This window comes from Gigantopelta aegis, chromosome 6, assembly GCF_016097555.1.
Source record: "Gigantopelta aegis isolate Gae_Host chromosome 6, Gae_host_genome, whole genome shotgun sequence".
NCBI lineage: Eukaryota > Metazoa > Mollusca > Gastropoda > Neomphalida > Peltospiridae > Gigantopelta > Gigantopelta aegis.
This window is the reverse complement of record NC_054704.1, coordinates 66,999,975-67,027,770: the sequence shown is the minus strand read 5'-3', so window position 1 is coordinate 67,027,770 and position 27,796 is coordinate 66,999,975. Positions and strand designations below refer to the sequence as shown.

The following is a 27,796-nucleotide window of genomic DNA, read 5'->3' as shown; positions in this document are numbered from 1 at the left end:
TGACTTGGGTACGAAGTGACTATGATTCGTTTTCGCTATAAGTTGAGTATAACCCCTGTGTTGGCATGAGAGTTGTAGTTAGCGGTGATTAATACGGCCAATGTTATTTACGTATCTTGCACATTTCTGATGCATGTCTTATTTAAAGCTATTGAAACAGCATTTATATTCCAATTTACTTTAATTCGCAATTGACAAACAGAAAAAAATTGTTTCTTTTTTTCTGTAGTAATAATAATTATCTTTACTTATAAACAAAACTTCCGGCGCATACTTCCGGTTTTGTGCACGTGTACTGTTTCCGTGTTAAAACATTAACATTATCATGACAGACAGAAATAGAAATAAGCTTCCCAATAATCTTCCACAGCTTCAGAATCTTATCAAAAGAGATCCTGGATCTTACAAGGATGAGGTATGCGATACTCTTCCTATATAAAAGTGGTGAAAGGGTGATTCCGTGAGCTGAAGTCTGTAAACCGTAAACTTAAAAGTTAAAGAGTGAGATTTTTCTCTCGTCACTATGAAATGAATCGTTACCGTATGATGATTATGATTGAAAATGATTGATGATTTTCATGATTTTGCTTAAATTCCGAACCACATATTTACCTACTACAATAAATTACTCTTCTGAATTTAACTAACATTAGAGTTACCCCACATTAAATGATTAATTGGATTTAAAGAACAGCTGTTTTCTTCCAGTGTCATAGGCAAATCAGGGAAATTACAAACCCAGGTAAAATTATCATGGCAAGAGCTCCACCCGTTCCCCCCCCCATCATTTATAATAGTTTAGGGTTAGGTTTAGGGATAGAGTTAGGGTTAGGGTTAGGGATAGAGTTAGGGTTAGGGCCCCATGCCCCACTTTTCTATATATACCCCATCAAAAAATCCCTCTTTAGATTGATAACTAATGGGGGGAACGGGCGGTACACTTTCCATTATCACATTCTTGACACAGAGACTCTCTTCATTGGGTACCACTACCAGATGTTTTGCCCCAAAACCAGTTCGCCCCATGTCAGATCATCCACAGTTTGATCATTTCCCCCAAAATGTCAGTTCACCTACAGTACAACATATATTATATATGATATTATCAGTTCACCCCCATCTATTTCTTGATTTGCCCCTTCCCCAATATTATGTTTGATAATTAAAGTCGCACACCCTAGTTCCATCCATCAAAAATAAATTATAAATTTGGTTAATCTACAAACCTGTAACACACTTAGATCACGTTTTTATAAAATGGACTGAAAAAGCAGGTTTTATATCGATAAATACTATCATACCATGGGAATCCCCATGACCCAGTTGCTTGAAATAATTTTGAAAGTTAGTATTCTGATGTCACCGGTGGATGTCGCTCGAAGCACAAAAATACCTACGTCACAACAAATTTCACAGATTGCGCACAGACTTGAGGTGCGTTCCTTTCACCTCTCCTGGACATGTTCCAACTGTTCTGTCCTGGACAGCAAAAGGGATGAGTTTAGAACAGGAAGTTACTTTACGAATATGGGTGCTTCTGTTTAGGAAGTGGCTGCTGCAGCAATCATGATACTTGAATGGGAATAAGACGACACTGACCATGTTGACTATACTACAGTGTTTGAAATAATAAATTTTATATATTTTGTATAAACCGCAATTAGCCCACATTTGCTATTCAGAACTGGGTACTAGTGCCTAACCTATTGTTATTAGCAATTAGATGCACCGTTTATTATTGGTGGTGGTGGTGGTAGTAGTAGTAGTAGTAGTAGTAGTAGTAGTAGTAGTAGTAGTAGTAGTAGTAGTAGTAGTAGTCAAAGTTGGAGAGGCACTTCCGCTCCCCAGGATGAAAATGTAAGATTTTTTTCCTACTCTATTTAAATAAAGGTAACAATATAGCTTGTGTCCCCCACCCCCCAAGGTTGTATCCCCTCTCCAGATGTCGTAAGACTTAGGAAAAAGCAAAATTATTAGTTTTAAGAGTTTGTAACATTTTGTATTGAGATACTTACTTGTTTGAACTTTATTGTTAATGAAAATGTTTACGAAACTGTGAAGAAAAACCTCACAAATGAACAACAAGCAAATGACAACACATCGGATGTTGATTGTGCGAACCGTGCACGATAAAACAAACCGAACCAAAATGATAACGGTCACGTGGTATACCAACGTCTGTGACATTGAAACCGGCGTCGTGGTAGGCCATCGGTCTACAGGCTGGTAGGTACTGGGTTCGGATCCCAGTCGAGGCATGGGATTTTTAATCCAGATACCGACTCTAAACCCTGAGTGAGTGCTCCGCAAGGCTCAATGGGTAGGTGTAAACCACTTGCACCGACCAGTGATCCATAACTGGTTCAACAAAGGCCATGGTTTGTGCTATCCTGCCTGTGGGAAGCGCAAATAAAAGATCCCTTAAGGCTAATCAGAAGAGTAGCCCATGTAGTGGTGACAGCGGGTTTCCTCTCAAAATCTGTGTGGTCCTTAAGCATATGTCTGACTGTAAATAAAATGTGTTGAATGTGTCGTTAAATAAAACATTTCTTTCTTTCTTTCTGTGACATTGAAATGGGAATATCCCCTCTAAAAATAGATTAGACCTTGTCTGCTCAACGTTTTTTTCTCAGAGGCGCGTGCCTTTTTAAGAAATACGAAAAATGCATTTTGTGGTATTACAAACACCAGGATTACCAAAAAACACTTCAGGTGAATGGAAATGTATATTCTAAATAATAAACGGTAAGTAAAGTGCAATTTTATTTGTGAAAAAATGGGTTTAATAGCGAAAAACCCTTTATATATACATGGCTTCTAGACTAGAATTTTTTGGGGTCAGTGATTTTTTTAATTTACTAGCCACAATAAAAAAAATGAACTAGCACTACTTTACTTTAAGTTAATACAATTTTACTAAATAATAGTAATAATCAGATATGTCACCTAAAAAGGGAGCTATATTTTAAAAACATTAACATTGAGGGTTGGGGTGGGGTCAGGATATTCATATTTACAAAATAGACTTAACTGCAACATTCACTAGCCATCGGGCATGGCAATAGTAGTTATTTACTTGCCCAACATTGAATATCACTATCCATGGTATTGGGGCTTCCAGAATCTAAAAGCCCTGTAATATATGAATATTATATATTTATACATATATATTTTTAAAATTTTATTTAAAGTAAGGACCAAAATGTAATTTGAATTTCTTTTTACCTGAATTTGAATTTCCTTCCACTATTAAATGACATTACACAATATTGCTGTCAGCAATCAAACGTCTGTTTCATAAATTTTAATATATATTTTTTTATTTAGATTAAAAAATGGACACACCAAACCCCAAGTGGGGGCGAACAGGATTTTTTGTGGGGGCGAACTGGTACAAAATTGGGGGTGAATGACATAAATTTTGGGGGATGAACAGGCTTGGAGTGAAACGTCTGGCATTTCTCTTCCTTAATCACATTGGATGAACTAACTATAGTGCTGTTGGAAATAGAATAAAAATTATTTTCGTCGATTAGTTCTTACATATTAAACAGATAAGTAAATATTTTGTAAATATCTATTTAATTATAGTCTACCTAATTACTTGTTTTGGCTCTCACTGATGTACACGGTGGTGTTTACTCTTGAAATTAAAAGAAATATGTCAGTAAACAGGTGATTTGTGCACTTTATTGGAACAGACTATAACAAATTTTGGTCAACATATGTCAATTTCACTGCTGTTACTATATGTGAGGGACCGTTTCTGATGATGGTTTACCCCTATTCCTCTCCAAAACAAAATATTTGTAGACATTTATAAGTAACTTTTGAGCAAAACTGTCAATAACCATTTTGTGTTTGTGATCTGTTATACCGGTATTAAAGGTGCTATCTCAAAGTTGCATAATGACAGCTATTGCAAATGATGCATTTATTAAATTTTGCTTTAACATTTAAAGACTACACCTTTAACTATATGCCCATAAATGATTATAGGAAATGATTTTATCTACTAGTAGAAAACACATTTTTATTGGAGAATCTTTATCACAAACAGATGCTCACATATAACTTCTGATATATCACCTTCAAGTGGTTGCACAATTGTATAAATTTCTACTGTACTTATATTGAATTTATGTTCACTAAATATGCTGATCATAATTAATAATTTATGCTGCAATTCAAAATAATCAGTTAACTTGCAGTTTTAAATTAAAAGTTTGTTTGAGGGTAAATGAAATTGACACATATGGATCAAAATGTGTTATAGTCTGTTTCAGTAAAAGTCACAAATCTACTAACATTTTAATTTTAATTTCAAGAGTAAACACCACCTTGTACATCAATGAGAGCCCAAACAAGTAAATGCTAAATTAGGTAGAGTATCATTAAATAGGTATTTACAACATATTTACTTGTCAGTTTAATATGAAAGAAATAATTGACAAAAATAATTTTTATTCTATTTCCGACACTACTTTAATCTGCCCACAATGAATACATATCCATGCGTTGACAAAATTTTCCTTTATAATCATCCAAACAAACCACAATGATAACATTTTAATTTTCGCCCAAACCTACATGATTATGTTCCCCACAGTTTATACAGGTCAATGTTGCAGTGGCAGTTTTCATAATTCCAATAATGTTATTGATGGATATGAAATGAAATTATGGTAAGATATGTTAAATTTATTTTGATTTGATTTGTTGTTTCCAGTTCTTGCAGCAGTATCGACACTATGAATCCAACCTGCAGATCTTTCAGCTTAAACCATCACAATATTCAAAAACACTTGATGAACTCATCATGTTTCTTGCCCAGGTTAGTCCCTGCCTGATTTATATTAGATTAGAAAATGTTATTCTTCAGTTTTAATAATATACCTTTTTTAGCCAGACTAGTAATCTTCTTTTTTAATTGTATGCTCGATGTGCAGAAAAAATATCACAGTCTCATTAGTTTCAGTGGAAATGTATTTTTGTTTTGCTCTGTTATTGTGTTAATTATGGTTCCAGGCCTAAAATAAGGAACCTTTCATTTCATTTCAACTTATTTTCGTGCTTATACCCAATTAAAGTTCAAGCACGCTCTCCTGGGCACAACGCACAGCTATCTAGGCTCTGTCCAGGACAGTGGGTTAGTTGTTAATTGTTAGTGGTTAGTGAGAGAAAAGAGGGTGTAGTTGCCTTACACCTACCCATTGAATCATTAAATCACTCTTGGTTGGAGCCGGGTACCGGGCTGCGAACCCAGTACCTACCAGAATTATGTCTGATGGCTTAACCACAACACCATCGAGGCCTAAAATGGTTATATCAAACCACACTTCAAATAACATTCTATGATCCACCTGTCCGTAGATTGTTACATATAATTGTTAACAAACCTCCTTCATATAACAATGATACCAACAGCAGGACACCTTCGAAAACTGCATGGCAAATCCCCCACCCATACCTGTAACGTGTTATCCATATGTCTATGGATTTGGCTTTGAGGGACAAGATGACCCACAATCAAGACAGGTAAATTTGTTCAGTATTAGTTGTAAAGAGCAGTGTTCTCGCTGCTCCATTTAAGCGGGGCACCCCTCCCCACTATTCCATTTTGCCGCCCTCCTTTCACGTTCCCCTCCCTCCTTTATTTTTGAGTGCCCCCTTTATTTTCCAGCACCTATCTCTGCTATTTCCAAATGCACTTTTTTCCACACAAAAAAACTATGATCAGTCTGCACACTGGACATCAAAGGAAACAAACCGTGTTGTGTACGAAAAAGCAATTGACGAAACATTTACGACCGTTACCGTAACGTAATTTAACAGTATTTTTAACAGCCTCTATTTTGTCCAATATTTGTATGTTTGATAGACACAATAAAAGTTATATTTTATGTAAGCAATGAAAACATTTTATTTTTTACGGATTTGGCAATCTCCGAATGAAAAAGAACCCCTCTTATTTGGCGCCAAATTTGTCACGTGATCAGAACGGTCATTCTGTCTTTTGTTTCCACTAACTGTCGTTTGATATTTTGTCCTCAGTTGCAGATATAATTGGTTGAAACTGATGATTTTTACTTTCTGTTATTCTGTTTATTCAGCCGTTCTTTATAAAATATTGTAAACTTTTCATTTTGAGGGGATATGAACACTTATAAAAACAACGGAAGTGGTAGTGTTTATCATTAAAATCATTTATCTTGAGTGCCAAATAATATATACACCGTCTTTACAAAAACGAAACTACTTTTTATCAGCTGGCGATAATATTTTATTACAACGATCGATTCATTCAATGAAGATGGAAATAACAAAAATGTATCTGACATTAGGAGATCACTTTACAAAATTCTTTATTGTTTTTTGTATATCTTGAAATCTTTATTAAAAATAATAATATTAAAACTTTGATCGGTCCAGCAAAACCGGAACTGCCCGTGAATGTCAGACCGATATCATCTTCGGTTCAATTAAAAGACGAGTCTTTTTATAAACCCCTTTGCACTTTTTTGTAGGCAAAATAAGGAGTATGTCTTTTCTCAAAGTTTACCAACACACAACAATATGGTAACCAAACTACTCTCCCCCCCCCCCCCTTTTTTTTTTTTTTTTGCTTTTTGTTTATTGGTGTGGGTTTTGGGGTTGTTGTTTTTTTGAAGGGTGTGGTGCCGAGCGGCTGCCCTCCTTTAATTTTCACCCAGCGAGAACACTGAAAGAGAGTCACTATTTGAAGAAATACAGCAAGAAATATAGGTGTGTATTTGAACTTGATAAGCAAGCGCTGTGAATCATAAGTGGAGTATAGGGCCTCATGTATACCAAACAGATCTTTATCATCTATTCTAAATGCTTAAATGATCAAAATATTCTAAAGACTAATAATAATAAAAAATTGATCGATTTGCTGTACTGTACACAATGATGACTTTACTAATTTTTATATATTACTGGAAGTTTCTCTTTATTAAATTTGCAAAGACAGTGAAATATATTATATAACGCAGACAGTTTATATTGTGTGTCGGAGGAGGTAGGTAGATAATGTTCCATATCTTGTAAGCAAATCATGTTGACAAACAAAAACCCAGTCTCCTCAAATGGAACTACAGGTAAGTAACCTCCAGGTAACCTAAATAACCTTTCACCTCATATTCTCAGGTCTCTGGTTAGTGTAGAATCAGTGACTCTCCACTTGTAAATGTTTTCCCACTGGTACAGTATAGCTTGAAATAGGTTTTTCAAATAAATAAATTGTGTTATTAAAGTTCTTGTATAGATGTTTGTTATTCCATTGTGGCAAACAACAACATTTCTATTTTTTGTTTCTGTTTAATAAAACTTTCTCTTTTTTTCCAGATTTCTCAGTGTTATTCAGCTGAGCTTTCTGAGTTTCCACAACAACTTAAAGAATTGCTTCAAAGACATTCTACAGTTTTAGATCCAACAATGAGACTGGTACTTTTGACTAATCTTTTTTTAGTTATATGTGTGTATGATATATACATCTACATTTTCTTGACTGGTAGATTATGATATTTTTTTTTTTTTTCCAAGAACCCTGGTATAAATACTACATGTCAAGTATCCAGGTGTGAATACTACATGCCCAAAACCCTGGTATAAATACTACACAGATGTAAACAGCAGAGGTATATGGTATGTCAATACATTGTAAAAATATATTGTTCTACATCCAAAACTACTTGTCTCGGAAAAAGCAGACATTCCTCGATGTAGAGCTATGATGTTCACAAAAATAGCATGTGCTATAGTATCCTACTGATCTGTTAATCCTGTGATATATTTTTGTCCAGTGTCTTGTTAAAGCTCTAATTCTGCTGAGAAACAAGAACCTGATGGCTGCGACCAGCGTACTTGAGCTGTTCTTCCAACTGTTCCGGTGTCAGGACAAGGTTCTGAGGAAAACACTCTACAGCTACATCGTCAACGATATCAAAAACGTCAACTCCAAACACAAAAATGTCAAACTTAACAAAGTGAGTTTTGGCATCATTTATATCTACACATCTTTTAATACAGTATTTTTTAATATTTAAGTAAGATTTTAAAATTAATAAAGTCAGATTTGTTTGTTATCTCAACCTCTAATCATGAGAGCAACTTTAGGTTATCTCATGGTGGTGAAATTGTTACATTATAAACTAATTAATACCAACAAGAATATTATCTCAGACTTCCAGTATTTCGAGTTTGCTGATTTATTCCTTTGCGTATTGCAATAATACAGTTTTACAGTTTTACATTTAGAGTAATGTAAATTTCTTTTTATGATAATCATTTATCATAAAGTTGCTAAACCAAAGTTACAATATTCTTTGTTGATGATTTTAGGTGGTAGGCATACAATACGTACATGTGTACTAATGGAAAGACATAAGTGAACACATGAAATTGTAGAGCAAATTTAATTAATTACTAGCCTAATAATGTGGGATTGAATGTCAGGATTGTTAAGTAGCAGTCGGTAGCACTGTCAATTTCTAACACTATGGATTGAGAGTTTTGGTTGTCTGTTACTATTCGTGTGATCCCTTATTTATTTCCATCAGTATATATTACCACCTTTTTGTCACACAGATGTAGAGACAGATCAAGGATTTGTCAACAGGGTACATCCTGAGATGTTTTTAATGTGTTTAAATGATGTATTCTTATACATTATGCAAATGAAAGTAAATTTTTCAAACATATTTTTAAAGCCTAGATATAATGAACTTTGTAACTAAATAAGTATAAATTGCTTTTTTTGTATTCTTAATTTCAGACATTACAGAACTTCATGTACACAATGTTACGAGACAGCAATGCTGTGGCTGCTAAGATGTCATTGGTAAAAACATATATATGTATTTATAAGATTTATTGTAACATGCTACTGAAACGTTTGCTGTTCAGATGCTATTCAGATATATTTTCCCATTCTTTTAGCATGAAATATTGATCTCCAATTGTTATCTTTGTTTTAGTTGTGTGTTATGCATGTGAAATGTATCAACTGTTAATTTAAAGTAATTAATTTTTAAAATCAGATTTTCAAAGGACATTATAGTAATGGAAAAGTTTGTTTTGTTTAACGAAACCACTAGAAGACATTGATTTATTAATCATCAGCTATTGGATGTCAAACATGGTCATTTTTGACACAGTCATAGAGAGGAAACCCACTACATTTTTTCATTAGTAGCAAAGGATCTTTTATATGCACCATTCCTCAGACAGGATAGCACATACCACAACCTTTGATATGCCAGTTGTGGTGCATTGGCTAGAACGAGAAATAGTCCAATGGTCCCACTGACGGGGATCGATCCTAGACCGACCATGCATCAGGCATGTGCTTTACCACTGGGCTACGTCCTGCCCTCTCATATTGACTTTTGTAATGATGGCTAATTTTTGTACATTTATTAAAACTCATGAAAATAAATGTATAGGATAAAAACCCAGACTAACAAGTGTTTGTGACAAATGGCTGGCTGATGTGTATCTAGTTTCGCTTATTCTAAAGTTATGAGATGCCTTATTGTGTGTGAAGTGTATAGATGCATAATCTCACAAACCAATGCTTCGACTTGTTTTCAGGACGTGATGATTGAATTGTACAGAAGAAATGTGTGGAATGACGCAAAGACTGTGAACGTCATAACAACGGCCTGCTTTTCAAAAGTGGCCAAGGTATCTGTTGATGAATTTGTTTTTGTATCGACTCATGCGTATATTGGTGAATATCAGATCATAAGATAACGACTGTCAGTCTCAGTGGCATAATTGTTAAACCATCAGCTTTAATGCTGATAGGTGCTGGGTTCGCTTCCTAATGCTGAATGCCAACAAGAGTGAGTTTTAACTGCTCAGTGGTGAGGTGTAATGCCATTATTCTGATTTCTCTCTCACTGTACAGATAACACAGATAACTGTTGCACAGGTACTCAGAATAGGGTACCGGATACTTGAAATTAAATTGGACATAAGCATAAAAAATCAAGAAAAATTTGCAGTATTGTCACTTTTTTCCCACTTCCAGGGCTAGCTCTGGGTAAGCAAAACATTTCATCAAATTATCTAAAAAAAAAAAAAAAACGAAGCAAAACCCACAGTTATTTTCCAACAAAACACCAATTATTACATGAATTGTTTTGCCAAATTAAAATAACATTTGCCAGTTGGTCCTAAAATTTGCAATTGGTGAATTTGGCGAGTGGCAGAGCTAGCCTGAGCTTTTCTGTGTCAGCTTTAATCAAGATGAGCAATTTCTGGAATTGGTTAGCCCTTCTGTCGTGCAGTAATATTTAGCTAGAGGAGGTATTGGAGTGAGGAAGGTACCTAGACCTTACTAGCTTTTGAATTGGCTTGTTTACTATAAAATGTTAAATAAATTTATGTATGTTCTTGAAGACTAATGTATACATACTAGATATCGCATTATCAGTTGAGTTTATTGACTGTTACCGATGTTTGTTCCAGATTCTGGTAGCAGCTGTCAAGTTCTTTCTGGGCAAAGATACTCGCGATGATGATGACAGTGATGATGAGGTAATCACTTACTGGACTAAATAGTGAATTAAAGACTTAAGGCAATTTTCTTTCCTCACCGTCTCAACCAAGTGTTGAAATAACCATATGTTAGATGCCTAAAATGTCTCATTCAATTTGCCTTCCCATTCTAAATTCGAAGAACTTGTTAAAATCTGTAGTAATCAAGTGGTTCTTGAGTAATCTTAATAGTTATAAATACGCTTTGGATACAGTTTTGTAGATTGCTAATTAAAAATAGTTGACTGGGGAGTCCAGCAGAAAATGTTGTCTGGAAAAGCAGTTTTGTTGCCATGAACATGTTCTTGTTTGAAGTATACAGTGTACTAGTTCCTGTTATTCTTTGTTTTTAGAAACCTGAGAAGTCAGCCAAAGAGCTGCAGCTTGGTCACAGAGTCGGTAAAAAGACAAAAAAAAGACAAAAGAAATTATCCAGAGCCCTTCAATTTTTAAAAGTATGTTTCATTTTTATTTCTCAATTACTAAATATGCATTCATTAATTTTTTACATCTTTCTTGGGTTTTTTCAAGTAGTAGGTGGTTAACGGTGCCTCCAAACAATGACCGATGTAACCACTGAAATTTCTGGTATGGTAGTTGCATAGCACAGGTTTCTACAAAAGACAAGCATTTGTTGGATTTGGAGAGACATGGACTGTGATGTGGAAGTGGACAGTAACAAGTTAACATTTAGGAAGAGCTGTTGGATTGGGTAGAAATAAGATCATATTCAATGGAGAAAAAGCAAACGAGCAGTATGGGTTTTTTAAAATGTAAAAAAATTTGGTTAAATCTGGAATTAAATCTTCGTTCATTCGTTAGTACGTTGATTCATCCAAAAGTCGCCCATGCACTCATTCATTCATTTATTCATTTCATTTAGGAGATAACCATATGGAGTTTTTAGATTTGCGGGTGTTATTGTCTATTTGATCCCGCAAAATTTTGTTGCCAAGGAACATTTGTGGGCATCAAATAGGCAATAACACCTGCAAATCTAAAAACTCCATATGGTTATGTCCATTGTAAACTGAATCGTTTTTCTACGGAACTTACTGTATATTTGGTATTTCTTGAAAAAATACCTGACTACAATCTAACTGTAGACCCTTGAACTGTCAACTTAGCCTGTTCCTATTGCTAATGACGTCACTTTCTAATGATGTCATTTGATCCCAGAAAAATAATGTAATTAACCAATCACAATACAGAACACACTAGCCATCAGTTTACAATTCACATTTATTTTCAGAAACACAAAAAGAAAAAGTCCAAACCTGAAGTCTTCAGCTTTTCTGCTCTTCATTTGATACATGATCCACAAGGTATGTTGGAACTGTAAGAAGATATCACTAACGGAAAAGGACATGTTCAGTGTTAGATACTTTCCACTATATATTACATGGTTGTTTAAGAAAATGTGTATGTTTTAATAAATTGTTAATAACTTATTTTTAAAAATGTTAAAAATAAATAAGTAAACTGTACATTTTATGTTAAAAATAAATAAGTAAACTGTACATTTTATGGAGATTTTTCCAAATACATGTTTATTGTCTGCAGTCTTTTCTTTTTCAGTGTGTAAAAGTCTAAAATATGCTGTAGTGTCTTGAAATAAATATTCCTTTTTTTTCTGCCTTAAAGTTTGTCATTTGATATATTGCAGTGTTGTATTGTACCTTTTCATATAACGTGTAATGTCTTATTTCTTTTTGAAAAGACACCAGCAATTTTAGTATTCAAACTGAGAATATGTTAATGATAGATTCTGAGGTAAACATCTTGGTCCAAGATAAGATTTATAAAACGCGATCATTTCTAGTTCAGTCAACTGGTAGAAAGTTGCCAGAAATCTGTGCTAGAAAAACCAGCTGGCACATGTCCCTCGACTGTAATGTACCCTTTTCATTGGTTAATTAGTCATTTAGGAGATAGAGGCCGTTGCTACCTGGTAATTACCAGTACATCATTCTGATATGTAACATTGCATTTATTTCATCTCGTGACGTAATATATATCATGAGAGGATTGACCTCACTGTACAAAAAATAAAATGCAGTGAATTTTATAATAATTTTAGTAAAATTAGTAGACTGATTGAACTATAACTTTTTTTATTATTTTAATTTTATTTAAATTTATTTACAGTAATATAATACAACAGAATTTGTACTAAAACATACCCAATAATAGAAAAATAAATATATAAATGACATGTGTACACTAATCAATAATATGTATATTTACTGGTCATGGCAATAAACAAAATTATGTTGAAGCTCGCTTCAAGGATTCATTTACATAAGTTTCATGTCCGAAAAACCATCTACAAATGGACTCCTGCCAGAAACCAATATTCTTATCACAAGCCCCATGTTACAACTGGCAGAGGAGATATAATAATCATCAGCAGACATGCATGCGATTGTCTCCATAAGTATTTATTTAGATAAATGATTTACACATTATTGTCTTCTTACAAGTAAAAGTAGATTTGCTTTTAATTTCATGACTTGGTCAGTTTCACTGATGTCCTGACCTGTTTTTCAAAACTGAAAAATCTTTATATTTGTTTGTTTTGTTTCTATAATTTAAATGAAAGATGTATTTATTTTAGATTTCTGTGAAAAATTGTTCAAGAAGTTGGAATCGTGTAATGAACGGTTTGAAGTGAAATTGCTGTTGATAGACTTTATATCAAGATTAATAGGGATTCATCAGGTATGTTTAACTGCTAGTAAAAACATGTGTTTCTATTCTAATAATTTTATATTATTGGATATATAATTTCTTTTTTAAACTATATTTATTAATGTTTGTATTAACATTAGGGATTGACCAATACAATGTTGACTGCAACATTCATTTACTAATTGCCTAATATTTAGCTTCCTTTATCCACATGGAATTTAGTAGTTGCTTAGTATAATAAAAAACCCCCAGCTAAATTGTTTGATCCTCCAAAATTAAACTTTTTATCTGTAATTAAACTAAAATTTAAATCAAACTGATTTCATTATTTTTTGTGTTTTTTTCAGTTAGTGCTGTTTAACTTCTACCCATACATTAAACGGTTTCTACAGCCACACCAGAGAGGTAATTGTATTATTTTAATCAGTTTGTAAATCTCTAATTTATCGCTGATGCTAAGTACTAGGTATATGTCTACCTTAGTTTTAAATGTTATGTGGTGGTATCGAGATCAGTGATAGAAGTATTGTTTTTCCTCCATCCCAACCAGTTTACCACACATAGTGATTTCCCTAGAAATGAGGCAAGGCATGGTAGACCAGACACTTTTGGGTCATTTTCGTCATTTTCGGGGCACTTGTATTTCATTAAAAATACACAAAAATTAATTGAAATAAACATTAATGTAATTTATGTGCTTGCTTTAATAAATGAATGGCAAAAGATATAAAAGGCATATTTTATTAATTAATAATACCTTTTTTGGTGTTTTATAAAGGCAATTTTAGAATTAATTACTGAAAAAGGCTTGTTTAATCTCAGGGCAGCATGGCGCTGATTAAGGCAAGATGGTGCTAGGCTATTGAGGCATGGTGCTGCACCATGCTAAAACAAGTTAGGGAAAACACTAGTAGTATGTGCTGCTCTGTCTATGAGAAAGTATATATAAAGGATATCTTGCTGTTACTTGTTATAAGTAGTCATAGAAGGTTACCTCTTTAAAACTGTAAACCAAGTGTCGCAATACTGTTTGAGATGAAATGGCAGTGTTGGGGTGTCATTAATCAGTGACTTTTTCCATGGCTCAGTATCCTGTCAGCATTGTGACAGGTGTTTATTAAGTTAAAGTTTGTCTTCTGAATTCATATTTTTGAGACACTAACAGTTTGGTGCAGAAAATTAAGGGTTTTAATATTGAACACATAGGACAAAATATGGAACTGCGAAACGTGGTCAGTTTTAACAGGAATCTGGTTTTATCAGGATTCAGTTTAGGCAGGTTCCACTGTACTGATATCAATACTGGTTACTACATGATTCCATTTAGGTGTTTTGCATGTAAAACTTGTGGGAAAAAAACTACTTATTTTGGTTGTTTAGTTCCCCACATTGTGTCACTAGATTAATAAACAATACATTATTCTTGATTGTTTTTGGCTGTAGTAATGCAATGTAATGCAATGTAAGTTACTTTTGCATTACAATATGATGAACCATTATTTTAAGCAATTTACTAAAACTGTTTCTTTAAAAACATATTGATCAACTTATAAACTATAGATAATTATATAAGCCCTATATAGGTGTATGTTGTAAACCGATCATGTAGCTGAGAATTAAAATGTTTATACATGAGGTTCTTAAAATGTGTTGTCATTTCATGGTTAAACAAATATAATCTCATCAGTGCAATGCAGGTTATTGTTTTGGGTTTGTTTTCCGATTTTATTTCCTCGACAAAGGAAGGTATAAATATGTATAAATAAAATACCAAAGTACAAACTCTCTCCAAAGTGAATAAATATTATATTCCCAGGATGATCCAGTTTAGGCAGGTTCCACTGTGTAATTTTAGATTTAATGTATTCTGTATTGATGTTTGATTTCAGAGGTCACCAGACTGCTGTTATTCGCAGCACAGGCCAGTCACGAACTCGTGCCACCTGATGTGAGTCTTACGAGTAATGTTTTACTTTTAAGTTTATACTAATCACTTTTAATTAACCTAATGAACTACATCTTATTAGTCCCCAGCCCAACCGGAAGGTTCTATAGGTTTTGTCACCTTCCTTCCTTCTGTCTGTCTGTCTGTCCATTTGTCCCACATATAGTTTTTCAATTTTTTTCAAGCTTTATCATGTACTGTTACAGATCAAATTTGATTTCATGGTGATTGACTCATTTTTGAACTTATGAGAAACTGAAAATTGTTTTCCTGACTCAAGATAATGAGTTGAAATTTTGTGTATAGCTTTATTACGTATGTACTGTTATACATCAAATTTAACTTCCATGACGATTTACCCATTTTTTGAAAGAGTTATGACCCTTGAATTTAATAGATATGAACATTTGTTGGGTCTACTAGGGGACATGTATTGCTGTAGCTGTACTCTCAGAATCTCAGATTAGTGTGTCGTTAAATAAAACATTTCCTCCTTCTTTCGTCAGAATCTCAGAATACATTTATGAACATAATGAACATAATTACATTATGTAGGTTTGATTAAAATGTACCTTCTATATTTTATATCTCTTTGATATGAACTTACGCTATTTTTCACCTGATTGATGTTCTGTCTTGTCTGCAGATTCTGGAAGAGGTCATGATGACCATAGCTAACAACTTTATAACTGAACGTAATTCCAGTGATGTTATGGCAGTTGGGTAAGATAAGCACCTGCACTTTGGTGTTCTCATTTAAAGGTCTAGACTATTTCACAGTGATGTTATGTTTTACATAAAATGATGTTATATATCAAAAATCATCTACGGTTTCTGGATTCATAACTGTTGTACAAAATCATATGTTATATATCTCTAAACAATATTTTCATTTAATACTGTTGATATAATACTATTACTGTAAACCCAGGGGAAGGGGGGTGGGGGTGCGTTCATATTCAACCTCTAGTTGCAAAATTTAAATGTCTCTAACATGAGCTAAGGTGCAGTTTACAGTATCTTATGTGTATTATAGATTCACATCTATATGTGAAAATACTTGCCCGAATTTATGAAGCCTGTTTTTCTTAAATGCAGGTTTTTAAGCATTGTAAATGTATGTAGTTACATGCATGTAAGGCATAAATAGACTTTTTAAGTTTGGCCTACAGTGTCTGTTACAGGTTGAATGCTATATATATAAAACATACTGTGTCTATTACAGGTTGAATGCTATATATAAAACATACTGTGTCTATTACAGGTTGAATGCTATTCGTGAGATGTGTTCTCGGTGTCCACTGGCAATGAGTGAAGATCTGCTGAGGGACCTGGTGCAATACAAATCACACAGAATAAAATGTAGCTTTTTATTTTTATTTTATCCAGTATACATGTATCTTCATAGCACAGTGGGCATAACACATCTAATATATTGCATCCACAGGTCATATGATGCTGTTTTGTTAATGTCCATTTCCATAATAGGTTTGTTTTTTTTCTTTAACTATTTACCTACCACACAACAGTCTTGTATTAAAATCTTATATTTCCCTACAAAGGGTTTGGGATATAACTCAGTGGTAAAGTTCTTGTCTACGGTATTATCAATACCATTAGATGGACCCTTCAATTTGTTTTTTCTCATTTGTACCAGTGTCAGGGCGGGACGTAGCCCAGTGGTAAAGCATTCGCTTGATGTGCGGTCAGTCCAGGATCGATCCCTGTCGGTGTACCCATTGGGCTATTTCTTGTTCCAGTCAGTGCTCCACAACTGGTGTAACAAAGGCCGTGGTATGTACCATCCTGTCTGTGGGATGGTGCATGTAAAAGATCCCTTGCTGCTTATCGAAAAGAGTAGCCCATGAAGTGGCGACAGTGGGTTTTCTCTCTCAATATCTGTGTGGTCATTAACCATATGTCGGATGCCATATAACCGTAAATAAAATGTGTTGAGTGTGTCGTTAAATAAAGCATTTCCTTCCTTGTACCAGTGTCCTATGGCTGGTATGTCTGAGTCCATGGTATGTGTTGTCATGTCTGTAGGAAGGTACCTATAAAAAAGTTCCTTAATATTCTTTAGGAGTAGTCTTTATGACTGCAATGGGTTTTTCTCTTATTGTCTTTGTCTAAATGTTGCAGTTACCAAATGTTGATGTGTTGTGAAAATTCCTTTCCTTTTCTCTACTCATAATGGTTAACGGTGTAGTTATTCTGTAGTGATGATAGACCTTCATCGCTACAGAAGTATAGATTAAAATGCTAATAATAATGTACATATTGTTTTTTCTTCATTTTAATGATAAACATTTTATTTTAAGGTATTGTAGTTTTTTTTAAAGTTTATTTTATTGATACTGAAATGTTATTGAGATAAAAACTTTTTATTTTGTGTATTTTAGCTGTGATGATGGCAGCCAGATCATTAATATCCACATTCAGACAAACTAATCCAGAAATGCTACACAAGAAAGACAGGGTAAAATACATTTGTCTTTCTTCTTTCATTTCTTTTTCTTTTTGGGTTGGGGGTATTGTAAAAGCAATTAAAAATGTGCCACAAATCTTTTTAATTAATCAACCTTAGTTTTTAAACACTACCGTGCATTTTGACCCATTTTTGACAAAGGAAATCAGATATTACTTAGAATTTATTGTTTAGATATCCATTTTCATACATACAAAGTGTTTCTGGCTATCCTGGTGTTTTCAGTATCAAGTACTGCACTTCTTATATTTTTAATAACACACATACCTATGAGAAAGGACTGTTGTGGAGACGAGCTCTAGTTTAGTTTTTAAGGGTATTTCCCCCGTTTTAACACCACAGACTCTTTATTTCACTCTATTGAAACTTTATCCGAATGTGTTACAGTTTTGTAGATTAACCAAACTTAAGTATCCATTTTCTCAAGTTGAAACTAGGACCTGCGATTTTAACATAAAGTTCAATTTTTTGATGCATGAATAGAGCAGATTATATTCATTACTACCATCTTTAATCATCAAAAACCAAATACTACTCCAGTGAATCCCCTCTAAACCGGACACCCTTTGGACCAAGACAAAAGTCTTGTTTTAAGAGGGATCTGGTTTAGAGAGGTTATGTTTTTTACTGCTTTTTAAAAAGGGACTTTGTAAAAATCCTGCATTGAGGAAATTCTGCTTTACAGAGGGTCTGGTCATGAGAGGTTTCACTGTATAATGTAAGTTTAATAAGAGCAGTCTCTTTGATGTTGTTGTAGGGTCGACCCACAGAGGCAACTAAGGATTTCACCCTCTTAAAATATGGAGAGAAAAACACGAAGGATTTCATTCCTGGAACAGAGTGTCTTCCTGATCAACAAGAGGAAGTAAAAGAAGATAAGAAAGGTTTGATATTTTTATTGTCACTGCAGTGTGTTTCTAAAATAATGTCATAATAATTATGTCCCTTTGTAATTCATATCCCGTAGATCCTGATATTAATGTGATCATAGTAATAATGTGAGCCTATGTTTTTCACGTTAATAAAGTGACACATTTGTTTCTAATTTTTCTTTTACGTCTCAGGACATTCAAATACTATACCTTGTTCCAGCAAATTTTAAAAGTGTTTTAATCAACAATTCAGTAATTTGACTTTATTACTTACCCTGAATTGTGTTTTATACCTCATTCAATAAAAAAAAAAAAATTAATTTTTTTTTTCTTTTGGTCAATAATTGATGTAAGAAGAAAAGAAAAAGTGTTTAATAAACCCCAAAAAACCCACGTTTCTAGTCAAGATATAAATAAAATGCAAATACTCACTTTTAGACTGGGAGCAATGTTAATTACATACCACTTTGTGAATTGCTCTTACATTATCACTTCAAAATTACCATTGATGGGTACACAAATATGTTGTCATTAGTGAGTTTATTTCATCAAAGATGTTTGTACCTCAGGTTTAACTAAACAATAAAGAAATATAGGAGGTTTAACAAAAAGCGTTGTTATAGATACAGACGTTTAACTAAAAGATTCAGAAATGTTGGACGTTTAACTAAAAGATACAGAAATGTTGGACGTTTTAACTAAAACATTCAGAAATGTTGGACGTTTAACTAAAAAATACAGAAATGTTGGACGTTTAACTAAAAGATACAGAAATGTTGGACGTTTAACTAAAAGATACAGAAATGTTGGATGTTTAATTAAAAGATACAGAAATGTTGGAGGTTTAACTAAAAGATACAGAAATGTTGGGGGTTTAATTAAAAGATACAGAAATGTTGGAGGTTTAACTAAAAGATACAGAAATGTTGGACGTTTAACTAAAAAATTCAGAAATGTTGGAGGTTTAACTAAAAGATACAGAAATGTAGGAGGTCACTCACCTTAATTTCAATTTGCATTTTTGTTTGATGACCATCACTCACATTAATTTAGAGAAGCATTGATTTCACTATCTCCAATGTGTCCAACTTGCTGTTGTTATAGATAACTGGGATTCGTGCAGCGATGATGACAGCAGTGACGGGGAGTGGATCGATGTCCATCACTCATCAGATGAAGACGAGGTTCGTGTTTGTCTTCTCAGATCATTTACTCAGTTTGCTTCTTAGTATGGTGGCATTTTTGAATCGGGGAAAAATAATAAGGGTGATGTCTGTACATCTCCATGGTCAATTATGTATGTGTGGAATGATGATAAGTTAGTAATCAAGATTGTCATGATATTAATACCAAGTTTTGAAATAACTGTATTTTTAACACCACATAGCAGTACTATAAAATGTGCCGAAGATTTGTTAAATATTACTTTTTGATTGTGGAGTTCAAAACACACGGAATATGGGTCTACAGTGCATGTTTTTTGTCATCACCTGCCAGATCTGTAGTTTGTACCGACAGAGATATAGTCAGTGAGTTTTATCACATTCCATTCAGTGCATTTCTTTGCCATTCAGAATTACCAAATGTTTGACATCCAATAACCAATGATTAATTAATCAATGTGCTCCAGTGGTGTCGTTAAACAAAACAAACTTTAAACTTTCTTTGCTGTACTCGCCAGACCAAGATCCAGGTTTTCAAAAGCTTCAGTAGCACAGTGATCAAGTTATTGGCCTTCAAGGCTGGTAGGTACCGGGTTCACATCACAACTAAATAGGAGTCACACTGGAAATAAATTAGTTTTAACCATTTTTAGATATGTGGAATATTTCCTTCAAAATTATTTAAAAGTTGCTTATTTAAACATATGTTTTTAAGCCAAATATTAAGTGTCGTAGCTACATTAGATAAAACTGAGCAGTTGGCTAATTTAGTGAGCCCTGCTGGAGGTTTTAGTCACAACTGTGTTGAACACCAAATTTCTCTCTTACATACGCGCTCTTTAACCCCTGTCCTGGACAGCCCAGATAGCTGAGGAACAAGACGTTTGAACCTTAACTGGATTTTTATTTTAAAATCTATTTTTCATGAATGAATGATGGTTTGCACTAAAGGTTTGCTATTTAAAGGGACACACTCTAGTTACGTTTATTTGTTAACCATTACGGCGTTGTTTTTCGCTATTAAACCCCATTTTTCACAAATAAAATTGCACTTTACTTACATTTTATTATTTAGAATACACATTTCCATTCACCTGAAGTGCTTTTCGGTAATCCTGATGTTTGTAAAACCACGAAATGCATTTTTTGCATTTTTTCACAAAACGTGTTGTCGAGAAAAAACCGTTAAGCAAGCGAGGTCCAATCTATTTTTAGAGGGGATATTTCCATTTCAATGTCACAGACGTTGGTATATCACGTGACCGTTGTCATTTTGGTTCGGTTTGTTTTCTCGTGCACAGTTCGCGCAATCAACATCCGATTTGTTGCTGTTCATTTGTGAGATTTTTCTTCACAGTTCGTGAACATTTTCAGTAACAATAAAGTTCAGACAAGTAAGTGTCTCAATACAAAACGTTACAAACCCTTAAAACCAATAATTTTGCTAAGTCTTACGATATCTGGAGATACAACCAGGACAGAACAGTTGGAACATGTCCAGGAGAGGTGAAACGAACGCACCCCAAGTCTGTGAAATTTGTCGTGACGTAGGCATTGTTGTGCTTCTACCGGTGACATCAGAATACTAACTTTCAAAATTATTTCAAGCAATTGGGACATGGGGATTCCCATGGTATTTATCGATATAAAACCTGCTTTTTCACTCCATTTGATAAAAACGTGATCTAAGTGTGTTACAGGTTTGTAGATTAACCAAATTATAATTTATTTTCGCTGGATGGAACTAGGGTATGCGGCTTTAACATATCAAATATAAAAAATAGTTAACATTCAAGACATCATGTTTGTTGGTGTGTATTTGTGAAAAATGACCGGCCTCGGTGGCGTCGTGGTTAGGCCATCGGTCTACAGGCTGGTAGGTACTGGGTTCGGATCCCAGTCGAGGCATGGGATTTTTAATCCAGATACCGACTCCAAACCCTGAGTGAGTGCTCCACAAGGCACAATGGGTAGGTGTAAACCACTTGCACCGACCAATGATCCATAACTGGTTCAACAAAGGCCATTGTTTGTGCTATCCTGCCTGTGGGAAGCACAAATAAAAGATCCCTTGCTGCCTGTCGTAAAAGAGTAGCCTTATGTGATGACAGTGGGTTTCCTCTATAAAAAAAACCAGTGTCAGAATGACCATATGTTTGACATCCAATAGTCGATAAGATAACAAATCAATGTGCTCTAGTGGTGTCGTTAAATAAAACAAACTTTACTTTTGTGAAAAATGTGTGAATATCAACAACTAACTGATGCATATTGCTTAACATGTGAAAGCTGTCAAATTACAAAATAAAGACTTTTTGTAAGGACAAATTTTTTGGTATTCCAGGTGAAAACTGCAGACAATGTTCCTTCAGACCCCACAGAACAGAAAGTAAAGGCGCAGGAAGTGTCTGCTAGTCGTATCCTTACACAGGACGACTTTAAGAAGATCCAGCAACATCAGGCTGCTAAGGAGGTCGATTTGAAACCTTCTCATAAGCGCAAGCATGTAGAGACTGAAGAACACAATGAAAGGTCATACCAAATATAGAATACTGCACAAACTTTCATGCAATATTGGTTTTACAAAATCTGTGAACTTTCCTTTGTATCTGACTTCACTTCCATTTGATCAGATACCATGGATAGTTCATGAGTGTCAAAATATATATATTTAACAAAAATTATTTTAGTATTTTATTTATTACTAATCTTTATAATACAAGTCGTCAGTATTGTCTCTTTCAATAGCGGTGCTAACATTTATCAAACGGTATTCTACAACATAAAGGAAATGCAATTCATGTCATAATGACATACAAAAATGTGTAAAAAAAATACTATTTACTATTTGAGCAACCAAGTGATTAACAAGTAGTTACATGATTAAAAAAGTAGTTGTTATGAGATTGACCAATAGGTGGGTCAGTTTTTTAATAATAATTTTAAATATTCATAATACAGGATCAACTATGTAAAAAAATAAGGAATTTTTACCCCTCATCTCCTTATGTGTTTAAATACACCAATCCAGGGAACAATTTGTTTTCAAAATCTTGAGTAGCAATATTTCTAGTCAATTGAAAATTAATTAGCAACTACTACTTGTTTTAAAATTGTGTGGTGATCTCTGAAATTTGAATAGTGAATCATACCACGAGACTGAATAAAATGTTCGCTGCAGTCTTCCACACTAAAAAAGTATACTGAATGCAATTAGGAGTTTTGTGTATAATTTAATACATGAAATTTAAGATGTACAAGAATGAACAGCATTTACGTTTATGAATGAAATATTTCTAATAATATTCATTATTGAACTTTGATTCTATTGGCTTGATTTTATTTCATTGGTACATTTTGTGTTCATATGTACTTGGTAACATTTGCTTTTTGTACATGATGACCAAACTTCAAAAACACCACTCTGGGTGGAAAATAAATAAAGTTTTTTGTTTTGTTTTTTAACTTCAGTGGTGAACTGCCAAATCTCTCGGCTATAGAGAATGTTCACAAGAAAAAGCTGCATGATCGGGAATCCAGGATGGCAACCATCATGGTAAGTTGCATGTTCCCTAACACAGACAGACAACCATCATTTAAGTTGTATGTTCCCTAACACAGACAGACAACCATCATGGTAAACTGCATGTTCCCTAACACAGACAGACAACCATCATTTAAGTTGTATGTTCCCTAACACAGACAACCATCATGGTAAGTTGCATGTTCCCTAACACAGACAGACAACCATCATTTAAGTTGTATGTCCCCTAACACAGACGGACAACCATCATGGTAAGCTGCATGTTCCCTAACACAGACAGACAACCATCATGGTAAGTTGTATGTATCCCTAACACAGACAGACAACCATCATGGTAAGTTGTATGTTTCCTAACACAGACAGACAACCATCATGGTAAGTTGTATGTTCCCTAACACAGACAACCATCATGGTAAGTTGTATGTTCCCTAACAGACAGACAACCATCATGGTAAGTTGTATGTTCCCTAACAGACAGACAACCATCATGGTAAGTTGTATGTTCCCTAACACAGACAGACAACCATCATGGTAAGTTGTATGTTCCCTAACACAGACGGCCATCATGGTAAGTTGTATGTTCCCTAACACAGACAGACAACCATCATGGTAAGTTGTATGTTCCCTAACACAGACAGACTACCATCATGGTAAGTTGTATGTTTCCTAACACAGACAGACAACCATCATGGTAAGTTGTATGTTCCTTAACACAGACAGACAACCATCATGGTAAGTTGTATGTTCCCTAACACAGACAGACAACCATCATGGTAAGTTGTATGTTTCCTAACACAGACAGACAACCATCATGGTAAGTTGTATGTTCCCTAACACAGACGGCCATCATGGTAAGTTGTATGTTCCTAACACAGACAGACAACCATCATGGTAAGTTGTATGTTCCCTAACACAGACAGACAACCATCATGGTAAGTTGTATGTTCCCTAACACAGACAGACTACCATCATGGTAAGTTGTATGTTCCCTAACACAGACAGACAACCATCATGGTAAGTTGTATGTTCCCTAACACAGACAACCATCATGGTAAGTTGTATGTTCCCTAACACAGACAGACAACCATCATGGTAAGTTGTATGTTTCCTAACACAGACAGACAACCATCATGGTAAGTTGTATGTTCCTTAACACAGACAGACAACCATCATGGTAAGTTGTATGTTCCCTAACACAGACAACCATCATGGTAAGTTGTATGTTCCCTAACACAGACAGACAACCATCTTGGTAAGTTGTATGTTTCCTAACACAGACAGACAACCATCATGGTAAGTTGTATGTTCCTTAACACAGACAGACAACCATCATGGTAAGTTGTATGTTCCCTAACACAGACAGACAACCATCTTGGTAAGTTGTATGTTTCCTAACACAGACAGACAACCATCATGGTAAGTTGTATGTTCCCTAACACAGACAGACAACCATCATGGTAAGTTGTATGTTCCCTAACACAGACGGCCATCATGGTAAGTTGTATGTTCCTAACACAGACAGACAACCATCATGGTAAGTTGTATGTTCCCTAACACAGACAGACAACCATCATGGTAAGTTGTATGTTCCTTAACACAGACAGACAACCATCATGGTAAGTTGTATGTTCCCTAACACAGACAGACAACCATCATGGTAAGTTGTATGTTTCCTAACACAGACAGACAACAATCATGGTAAGTTGTATGTTCCCTAACACAGACAGACAACCATCATGGTAAGTTGTATGTTCCTAACACAGACAGACAACCATCATGGTAAGTTGTATGTTCCTAACACGGACAGACAGCCATCATGGTAAATTGTATGTTCAGAATACAAGCTAGTCCTACTTCTTTGCTGAAAATATGGACCTGTTTTGTACTGTTGATGTTTCATATATTTCTAAACAGCAGAGGAGATGGGATCCAGGCTGTCCCATTTGGAAATAGCATGTAAACAATCCATTTTAAATAAGAAGAGCAGTTCCACAGATTTAAAAAAATAAGCATTTCATCAATGAAGCAAAATGTTGAAAGATGAGTGTAGAAACACTTTTTAAAATACTGATGGAAAGAAATAAAGGATCACACAGATAGCAACAAAAAATAATGACTGCATCAAAAATCAGTTCATATTGTCAGAAGTTGACTGGGCAACACATTCAACACTGTAGCCATTCAATCCCACATTATAACTTGGTATGAAATACAGACATTACTACGCTAGTTGTGAATTAAATTTGGTCTACAATTTGATATGTTCCCTTATTTCTTTCCATCAGTATATATTTTCCTTGGGGAGCATGACTTTTCTCAGTATAAGCTTTGCTCTCCACAGTCTAGACACCCCCTGTTAATATTCCTGCACATGCACCTGCATTTTGTTGTAATTTAAAATGTTGCTGTCATTTTAGGAAGGAAGAAAAGGAAGAGAAAAGTTTGCACATGGTCGACAAAAGATGAATCCAAATGCAAGTACGACAAACAAACAGAAAACGAGGAACAAGCCCTTTATGATGGTCAAACAAAAGATGAAATCCAAGGGCAAGCGATCCTTCAGAGACAAACAGGTACTTCATACTGGCAGTGCTCCCATTGTGGTTTCAGTCGGTCACTTTTATTACTTGATTTACTTGATTGTTTCCCTTTGTTTTCTTAACTTGTGGTGTTTGTAATCTATCCACCTGACCATTTTTAATCTATCCACCTGACCATTTTTAATCTTATTCCCACTTTGTTATTTTATTCACCAGAGAAAGTTTAAAGTTTTAAAATAAAATGTTGAGATTTTAAGATAGTTTCAAAGACAAATTTAATATATTTCATACCTTATATATATTGCAAGCAGAGAATAAAGATTTTTTAAAATGTAATATCCTGAATTTTCAAAATTGGACAATTTTTGTGTTGGTTACATAAATAATATTATGCACAAATTTCTATTTGTAATTTTGGCCTGGTTTTCCCATAAAAGGTCACATAAATCAAACTCTAAAACAGATTTATCTGGGTATTCTCCACAACCTGTATCATTAAGAGAGGACCTAGTTTAGTGGTTAAAAGTTAGCTTGTTAGAGCACACTGATTTATGCATCGTCGGCTATTGGATGTCAAACATTTGGTAATTTTGAAATATAGTTTTAGAGGGGAAACCTGCTACATTTTTCCATTAGTAGTAAGGGATCTTTTATATACACCATTCCACAAACAGGATAGCATATATACCAGTTGTGGTGCACTGGCTGGAACGAGAAATAGTCCATTGGGCCCACCAACGGGGATTGATCCGATACCGACCACGCAGCGAGAGCTTTACCACTGGGATACATCCTGCCCCTAGTACACATTTGTATACTAAAAGGTAAAAGTTATTGTGACACACAAAAGACAAAGATAATTGATGACAAGTTTGTACTGCTGTGTATGAAACATTATAACATGGAAAGAGAAATGTCCAAAGGTATGGAAACGAGCAATAGTCCATGAAAAGGGCACACCTGCCATATGCAAATGAGCCACATAACAAGAGAAGGCCCACAGCGAAGTTCACACAGTCAGTAGCGAGTGTGTCCACCTCGAGCATTGATACAGGCCTGGCACCATCGTCCCATTGAGGCCACTAAACACTGGAGAAAGGGATGGTAAGGGCTGTGAGGGTTGCTGGCTGGAACCTGTTTCGCAGATGCGTGGTTCAGATCCATGTGTCTTGGCAAGGGGTTGTCACGGGTGATCGGCCACTACGGGGACGGTCCCTGACCTGGTTGTTTTGTTGATATCGTTGCCATAAGTGCCATATGGTGTTTCTGTGGATGTTGAATTGACATGTGATATCACGCTGCGAGGTCCCAGATTCAAGCATCCCTATGACTCACCATCTGTCATTTTCACTGAGGCGTGGCATGACAAAATTGCATCAAACAGTTCAGTAATGGTGTTTTTCTGAGTTCTGGACTTCTGAAGCTGCACACAGTGGCAATGATTTACGACTGAATGTCTGGCCTTTTATGGTGAATGCTGGACAGCATTTCTCCCGAATATTCCATGTTTCTTGCACAAAGCATGCAATCGCTGCAACAACTGCTTGGTTGCATTTCTTTGAGCTGTTTTATGCACATTTTCTCTGGTTTACATTCATAAATAATCACAAATTTATTACTCTAAACAATCCATGTCACAATAACTTTTGCCTTTGAGTATATAAAGTCATATAGGTAACAAGATTGATCCCCCTTAGAATAGTGAATCCATTGGGATTTTCTCCATCCTAATCAGTGCACCTGGTGACCATAACTGATATATCACATGATGAGGTATGTGCTGATTTGTCTGTAAGAAAGCACATGTGGTCATGATAGGTTTCACTTTTCAAACTATATACATATTATTTTCTTGTTTCAGATTGCGTTGAGAAACTCCCTTCTGAAGAGAGCCAAGGCTGGGAGGAAATAATGAACTCTGGTTTATTTGTGACAAAGCAATGTATATTTATGTAAATAACAATAAATACATAATTATTTCTTGAAA

At 34.7% G+C, this 27,796-nt stretch overlaps 1 protein-coding gene across 1 annotated transcript; it reads left to right on the top strand.

Moving 5' to 3' along the window:
- Positions 1-258: 258 nt before the first annotated feature.
- LOC121376073 (protein SDA1 homolog) lies at positions 259-27,796 on the top strand. Its single transcript, XM_041503854.1, has 21 exons — positions 259-415; positions 4,730-4,834; positions 7,369-7,467; positions 7,827-8,009; positions 8,798-8,863; positions 9,616-9,708; positions 10,498-10,566; positions 10,920-11,021; positions 11,819-11,891; positions 13,184-13,287; positions 13,605-13,662; positions 15,147-15,205; positions 15,849-15,925; positions 16,467-16,564; positions 17,605-17,681; positions 18,448-18,574; positions 19,667-19,746; positions 22,070-22,257; positions 23,197-23,281; positions 25,687-25,842; positions 27,671-27,796. The coding sequence occupies exons 1-21, from the start codon at positions 326-328 to the stop codon at positions 27,719-27,721; spliced, it is 2,040 nt and encodes a 679-aa protein (XP_041359788.1). The 5' UTR covers positions 259-325; the 3' UTR covers positions 27,722-27,796.

Excerpts from the sequence above, each read along its gene's own strand:
- LOC121376073 (XM_041503854.1), top strand. The coding sequence starts at position 326 with ATGACAGACAGAAATAGAAATAAGCTTCCCAATAATCTTCCACAGCTT. Across the intron at positions 4,835-7,368 it reads TCATCATGTTTCTTGCCCAG|ATTTCTCAGTGTTATTCAGC; the intron begins GTTAGTCCCTGC and ends CTTTTTTTCCAG. Across the intron at positions 15,926-16,466 it reads AGTGATGTTATGGCAGTTGG|GTTGAATGCTATTCGTGAGA; the intron begins GTAAGATAAGCA and ends TGTCTATTACAG.